Genomic DNA, 7,841 nt, shown 5'->3' with positions numbered 1-7,841 from the left:
ATATAAAAAGACTGTAATTCTAAAACTTCATGAAGAGGGCTCAGGTTAATTCTGATCAACACTATGGTTTTGCAACAACTTATTCCAGGACATCAGCCAAACATGGGAGTCTTGACTTTGTCAGAAATCATTCTGGAGTTTTTTGCAGACTTCACAACAGACAACAAATAAAATAAAAATCTTTGTCTTATCTGGGCTCAGGCCTAATCTGTCACTATTGTTTATTCAGAATTCCTGAAGATTGATCAATTAATCCCTTAAAAATATATGCTTTTGAAAGTGGTAAAAATGAACGTATATTCCAATTTTTCTCGTTCAAATATCCTGAAATTTCTGGGGTCTATATACGCACCCCTGCAACCAATTCAATGTTGATGAATCATTTTATCGTTATGTTTTGATAACATAGCACAAAAAACATTCCTTCTTATCACAAGGTACTACACCCTTCACATTCAGACATATGAGGTTATGAAAAGGGGTTGAGATACACAAGATACACATCTGAGATCTGCCTCTAAACATGTAATAGGTGGAGTCCTGTGTCTGTCCACATTTTGTGGGAAACAGACACTCATGAGAGAAGTGTGTTTTCACAAGAGATATGAAGTATTACTAAATTCAGACTTCAGTTATCATCATATCTGTTCACAGTGCTCTTTAACAGAGAGAGAGCTGAGACTGTTCTGATCAGTTTAACATGAAACAGACAGAGATCAGGTGCAGTTAAAGGAGAAAATATACAAAAACAAATCTGCAACAATCCAGAAAATGCCCTCAGACCACAGAGGGTTAATCAGAATCGAGAGAGAATAAGAGAAATTTGTTAAATGAAAAGGGGAACAAATAACTAATGAAGATAACTTATAAGCAGCTTATATGGTTTTAAAAAGTACCATTGAGCAAGGAAAGACCATTTAATAACAGAAAGAGTTGCATTGTCACAGAGCTGCAGTATCTGAGTGAACTGCAGCATCACCGTCCCAGGAGACATGAGGGTGGACAATAGAGTGTTAAAAAGTTGGTGTGAACTGTGTGTGATGGTGCTTCTGTGGTGAAGTCTGTGACTGATTTCGACACAGTCCAGTGCTCTTCTGTGGCTGAGGTGGTTTGAACAGTTGCTCAATCACATTCTCAGCCTCTGAGACATATGCAGAAACAGTGTTTTCTGTCACCAGCTCGTTCATTACTATAAGATATGCTCCTACCAGCAGAACTACTCACTGTGTCTCTGTATCTCTCAGCTGTTTCCTTCATCCCCCATGAAACCACATGGTGTAGGCAGAGTATAGTGGGGATTCTGCTTTCAGGCCCAGCTGACTTCACCACTGGAAACATTAGTAGCACTTTAATGTCACTCGTTGTGTGTGAGGCTACATGAACATCTGTAAAAGCTTGTTCTAACACGTGTCAGGGAGTTACAGAGAGAAATATGACACTTGACGTGCTGGAATAAGCCACTATATAGATGTTAATGTAGGTTTATGTATATGTCATGAAAGGTTTATGACATAAATTAAAACACGTTTTAATAATTTACAAACAATATTCATTAACTCCTACTGACAAACTGTATTTAATCCAAAGGCACAAAGGTCAATTTGAAATAAAAATCAAACTTTTATTTTGTTGGTTTATGTCCTTGTGCATAGTGAGCAGAATTTGTGATTTCAAGTTTTTCAAATTACACTAATTCTAGTTTCTTTGTGATCTTTACTCAAAATGTGTTGAATTTTTCTTCTGGTAAAACACTGAATGACGCACAATGATATCAAACGTACCTGTAGGAATGGAAAACTTATATTAACCAATAAAACCACATCATACAGTGAACGAACCAGAGTTGAATGTGCACTATTCTGGGAAATAGGAAAAATGCCTTAAGTTACAAGAATAAATGCCTTAAGTTACAAGACTAAACGTTTTATCCAAAAGGGTATGAATCAAGCTGAATCAGTTGAATCAGACTCTGATTCATTTAACAAACAAACAATATAAAAAAGTCCATTCAGGAAAATGAATCAAACATATTTGAAACACCCCCTAGAGAGCAGAAACATTTGATTCAAATCTGTCTCAGGTTTGACTTTTACAGCTTAGATACAGTACTGGCCAGTGCAGTGTGGTCTGGATGTGGGGCCTAAGGTAGATTCAACCCAGATTTGTTCCACAACACATCTGATATTTGGCCCATGGGTGGAACTGTGGCTGAGTTGAGGCAACCAGACTCAATGCTGTCATTCAAGGCTACATTTGGACCATAAGGGAACTGGAAATGTGCCACATTTGGGCCAACTACTCAATGCTATCTGGACAGATTTTACCATCCAATCAAATCTCGGTGTACGAAATCAGGTCATGCCCACATTAATATCCCAAAGTCATTAGACCTGTTTCACTCAGATATACGTCATGTTATGGAAATAAAATGTGTTTTTATGTCCATTTCAGCTTGTCTTTAAAATTCCTGGCAAATAGTTTCCCAGTGTGATTCTTACTAGATGATGAAAAAGATTCAAATTTCATTATGAGCCCAAGGTGATTTGAAATCACCTTGTCTATGGATGTGTTTACACTGCGGTGAGCTACTGCTAGACTGTGTAGCCAGAAATTATCAAAGATCTATCAATTTAAGGAATACAGTGCTAAGCAAGTGTCCTCTTGTGAAAGAGTTTGTGGTTCTTGTTCTTTTCTGTTTTCTATTTTTTGTTGTGTGTGATGTCTGTTTTTATTAGTTTATTTGTGGGAAAATAATTAACAATAAAATATGTATACACCAAAAAAATATATAAATCTTGGCGAACAGGACACTGCCCTCATCATGAACATCCAAACAGCACTTAAATCAAATGACAGAAAGAATAGAAATATAAAAATATATATAAATATAGACACTTTGTCACATTCTTTTTGAAAATCAGTTCATACAAAATGTTTGTTATATTAAAAATGAGATATAATGTATTTTGGCTAATGCTGACAACAACAAATATACTCCAAAAATCATTACAAACAACTTTCTACTCCAACAACATGAATAATCTATTAATCCATCTAAAGTGCTTTGTACACAGTCTCTCCAGAAGTCTCCAGATCTCAGTCAGTTCCAAAACTTATTTCAGTTTTTTCCGTAGAGATTTATCCATTGTTTATTCAAAGAACTTGATCAAAAACATTCATCATTTGACATTTTTGCACAATATTTAAGGTTGTTCCTTAATAATGAACTTCAGCATGTGAATGTACAGAAGAATTTTCCAAACTTTGAAAACATTCATAGTGCTCCATCGGCTTCTCGTGTCACAGTCCGAGTCATAGATTTTCTTCGTGTTCTTAGCCTCCAGACCAGCAGCGCTAATGCTATCACCATGATTAGCACCACCACTCCTCCGATGATGCCCAGCCTCATTGCTAATACGGACTCTGAGGTCTGGGACTGGAAGCGTGTGCAGGAGTGCTTTGCTTTGGTGCTAATTCCAGCTCCATTCACGGCCCTGACACAAACCTCTGCCCCATCCGCTACACCACTGATCTCCATCTGCCGCCTGCTCTCTTCAGCCTTCAGCTGCTTCTGACCCATCACCTGCACCAGGTAGTGGGTCACTGTGGAAACCGGAGCACACCAGTGCACTTTCACCTTCCCAGAGCCCTCAGAGACCAGCCTGCGGAGGCGCGGGGACTCAGGGAGCTCATCCGGCCCACTTGTCCCGGGACAGGAGCAGCCCTGAGCAGCTGCTAGCTGCTGGCAGGATGGCTGCTGGTCTTGGCAGAGGTCATAATCGCAGCGTTTAACCATAGGATCCTCAGGTTTAGTTTCTGGGGATGAGGTGATGTCATAATCGCTATCGTAGTCTTCCGAAATGTTCGGGGGACGTGATGAAGTTGTCGATGCTGCCACCAAGGTAGGTAGAAGGAGTAAAATGAGGGAGAAAATCATGGTGCCTAGAAATAAAAAATTAACCAGTTGAAGCCATCTTAAAACAATAAGACAAAATTAAAAACATGTCCCTGGCATATCAGCCAAGCTCATTAAAGTTCCCATTGGCCAAAGTAAAAATGGATCAACACGTGTCCTCATAAAATGTTCTTTGTGTGTTTTATATCTCTGTATAAAAGCAGCACCCTGCTGCCTTTATTGTTGGCTTGCATTTTGACTGTTTCATTGCTATAATTATAAAATCTGATAGCCATAGAAAACTATATTTAGCAGATGTTAATTGCAGCACAGTAAATATAAACTACATCACACAATTCTACTACTTAAAGCAAAAATAGGTAGTAATTCAAACTACTTAATTGAATTAATACAAATAATTTATTTTTGTTTTAAACTTGGATTGTTTTAAAGAAAAGCCAGCATTATTTCTGTAACAAAAATCTCACCCGAATTGAAAAAAATTGTTACTCAAAAATATACAGCAAGTACTAAATTGAATGGGACCTGAGGATATTATAGGGATAAAGTCATTTTGCTTGCTTCTGCCAAATCACTAAATGCTGTGGTGGATTATTTAGGGAGCATGCTAATCCGAGCGGCTCCAGAGACTGTTTCACAGTGTGCAAAATGTGGGATAGAAGCCATTTGTGTCATTGTTCTATTTTGTGCGAGGATTAGGCAACTCAGCGCTATTCAAACAATTTAGAAAAAGCAACGTTAAATAAGCAGCACTGCAAATCCAGAGCTGAAAAACAGCCGGCAGTGTTTTAGAGTGAGACTCTGGTCATCTGCACTTCGTTAGCAGAGAACGCATTGCTTCTTTTGCCTCAAGTATTCATGAATCATCTGCTTACTGCTGAACATCTGCTGATGTTTTGTTTTGATGGAAATAAAGCTGAAATATTCAGAGTGGGTTTGAAATCATGAAGAAACTCTGCATAAATCAGTCAGGGGTAAAACACTCATGAGAGAGACATACGCTGAAACCATCAGGAGACGAGTAAGGAATGCAGCGCATTGTGTTTTTCAGGCATCGACCATAATGCGGCCATTGTGCTGAAGGGGCCAATGGAGCTGGTCTTGTAGTTACCATGGCGACCAACATTAAACTCAATTATGGCTTCCTTTTCAAAATATGGTTCTAGGTACCTACTGCATTACTTTTGATTTGACATTTGGGTTCTTTTCATGACAAACTTCATTCTATCATTCTAAATGGCACCAAATTATGTCCCACTATAATGTGTCAAAGAATCCTTTTTGCTAAGAATTCTCGCTGCATTTAACATTTGCTATAACTTCATGAAGGGATCCTTCTCTGTGATTTCTGCGTGTGTCTGGCTTTCTGTATTTATTTATTATTATTGTTTTAAATGTAAACAGATATTCATAGAGCTCTTAGTTTGATAACTCTTGTGAAAAATAAGTATGCGCTCGCTGAGATTTTCACTGCTCACTCTCAGACTATACTGCTCATGCGCTTGCTCAGATGTGCACTACTCACTCTCAAGTTTGTCCTGTGTGCTCTTGAACCATTTTGTGCTTGGATATATCCAACACACCTGAGACAATCTTATGTCAGGCTGGAAATGTGTGTGTGTTTCCTGCATTTATCTCAACTAATGAAAATGAGCGGAAAGCAGTAGTATCAATTGGGCTGGACAAAATCTATAAACTTTCTGATCAACAGAGGGATTATGGCGGTGATATCCAGTCTCCCCCATGATAAATCAAACATGCCAGGGCTGTTTTCTGCTCAATGGTGGTTCAAAGGTTCTACAGAACCTTTTTTTTACAAAGTGAGCAGTAAACTCAGTAAAACTCTGATGCATGAATGGTCCTTTGTTAAAAGTTGAACATGTTTCTTACACCAAAAGAATTTCTCTTTAAAACCAGAAAGGGATCCACTTCAGTTAGGAATCCAAGAAGCTTTACTGGTCAGAATTGTACAGCAGCTTATTTAGTGTAATAAATACAGCACATAAAGCATGTCAAGAACTAGATTCATTTAATGTTGAATAAAAACCCATGAAACAATTTTCCTGTACATAGTAGTGAATGCACCCTTCTTTTTGGTACTCAGAGAACCCTTCTAGAATCGTCCTTCTCAGACTTTGCTAGACTTATTAAAGGTTTGATAGATTTGAAGAGAACTAAATGGAATCATTTACCTGTGAATAAAGTAGTCCTGCTATCTGCACCCGGGTGGAGATAAAGCTCTCTTTCTCCCAATCTCTCTCTCATTGCAGTCTTTATAAACAGTTTCTGTAGCTCCCCAGCAGTCACCTCCTTCTTTCCCTCCCACCCTTTTCTCTCATTCGCCCCCTCTACCCCTCCACTCCTCTTTTTCTCAGTCCGTTTCCACAGTTCTCCAAGCAACAGAGCACCAAGCAAGTGTGTGTGGTGCACTGAACTCTATCCTTCACGAATCACACACACCCACATTCCAGCTGCGTGTGCAGGTCTGAAACCTGCCTCTTTAAACACACACACACACATAAGCACTCTAACACTCTAAACACTGGCCAAGAAAACAGCTGAACCCAAATCAACTTCAGTGATTAATTTCAAGTTCACCTCCTCCTGACCGTTCCAGACGCTGTAACAACTCAACAACTCGACCCAGTTACTGCGTTCTCTGCAGAGTTATATCTGATAAAGGTCCTGTAGCGTGTCAGCCATTGAGTTGGAACGTAATCTGTGAACAAACATGTACCATCTACGGTGAGGTACAGCCCACTAACTGCTGCAACACGGCTCAATCCCAAAGCCTGGGGGGGAGAGAGAGAGAGAGAGAGAGAGAGAGAGAAAGAGGGAGAGTAGCTTTCTCCTCCAACTGGAGTGGTGCAAAAACTCCTGAGAAACTTGAGAGGGATAGGGTGGGATTGGTTGGCTCTGTGAGTGTGTTTAAAGGCAACTGATCCTGTAAACGGCACACTCTGATTACTCAGATCGGACTATAGCCGGAATCAGATTTCTGATCTAGGTTTTAGCTCAGTTGTGAGGTCCCTCTGTGCATATCTACCTGATTTCCCTTCCCCTGATTTCTGTTGTTTTCGTACATTTGCACAAAGAACTGGATACAGACAAGCTTCAAAGGGAACAGTAAAACATAAACATACCTCAGGCTCATGTGCTGCTGCTCCAAAGTGTCCTATACATCCAGTCAGTTCTTCTCTTTGAAGATGCTCTTCTAATGAGGTGTCTTCAAGTGTTTGGACACGCATTGTGTATGGGTGGGTTTCATACACCTTATAAAGTGCTGGTCATCGTCCTCTCTGATGACACTCCCATTTACGATGTTTGTGACTCAGTCTGCGAAGAAATGGAAAAGATACAGTCACAGAACATGTGAAAATACCTTGTTCGGGTGGGTGTTCCTGCCTTGTGCCCATTGATCCTGGGCGGGCTTCATAAACATGGGGATCATCATGAAGATGAAGCACTTACAAGAAATGAATAAACGAATACATCAACAAGTACAACACAAGCTTCACTGCAGATAAACACGTCTGTGCAATATAATAAATAACAGAGTGAAGAAATGTTTAAATAAATAATTAAAACCAAGCAGCTGTAAGGAGGTCTTGGGAGACAGCCAATCCTGCGTCAGAGTGACAGGAAATCAGCAATGTTAGGTTTTGAGTTATACACGCGTCACTGTGGGAGACCAATAAGAAATAGGGAACCACAGCATTTTCACACTTCCACTATTTAACAATCCATCAGTCACTTTACACAGAAAGAATGAGAGAGAGAGAAAGAGAGGAAATAAGAGCAACGATAGAGTAAAAATGAAAGCTATGAACAAACGAAGAAACAATTCAGTGAGAGATAAAGGAGATGATAAAGAGAAAGAAAGCACGATGATAGAGTAACAGATAAACATAGAGGTGGGTGTTGA

The 7,841-nt window shown here is 39.4% G+C and overlaps 1 protein-coding gene across 1 annotated transcript; it reads right to left on the bottom strand.

Annotated features, from left to right (window-relative positions):
• Positions 1-1,634: 1,634 nt before the first annotated feature.
• Positions 1,635-6,199, bottom strand: LOC136687061 (LRRN4 C-terminal-like protein). Its single transcript, XM_066661264.1, has 2 exons — positions 6,109-6,199; positions 1,635-3,942 (listed from the first exon to the last, which is right to left on the bottom strand). Exons 1-2 carry the CDS (start codon positions 6,179-6,181, stop codon positions 3,275-3,277), a joined length of 741 nt encoding a protein of 246 aa, XP_066517361.1. The 5' UTR covers positions 6,182-6,199; the 3' UTR covers positions 1,635-3,274.
• Positions 6,200-7,841: the final 1,642 nt, after the last annotated feature.

This window comes from Hoplias malabaricus, chromosome 2, assembly GCF_029633855.1.
Source record: "Hoplias malabaricus isolate fHopMal1 chromosome 2, fHopMal1.hap1, whole genome shotgun sequence".
Taxonomy (NCBI): domain Eukaryota; kingdom Metazoa; phylum Chordata; class Actinopteri; order Characiformes; family Erythrinidae; genus Hoplias; species Hoplias malabaricus.
This window is presented reverse-complemented; position numbering and strand designations above follow the sequence as displayed.

What these genes read in the sequence shown, in the direction of transcription:
- LOC136687061 (XM_066661264.1), bottom strand. Translation starts at nt 6,181, where the DNA reads ATGAGAGAGAGATTGGGAGAAAGAGAGCTTTATCTCCACCCGGGTGCA. An exon ending in CAGGACTACTTTATTCACAG is followed by an intron (nt 3,943 to 6,108) that starts GTAAATGATTCC and finishes TTTTATTTCTAG; the next exon opens with GCACCATGATTTTCTCCCTC.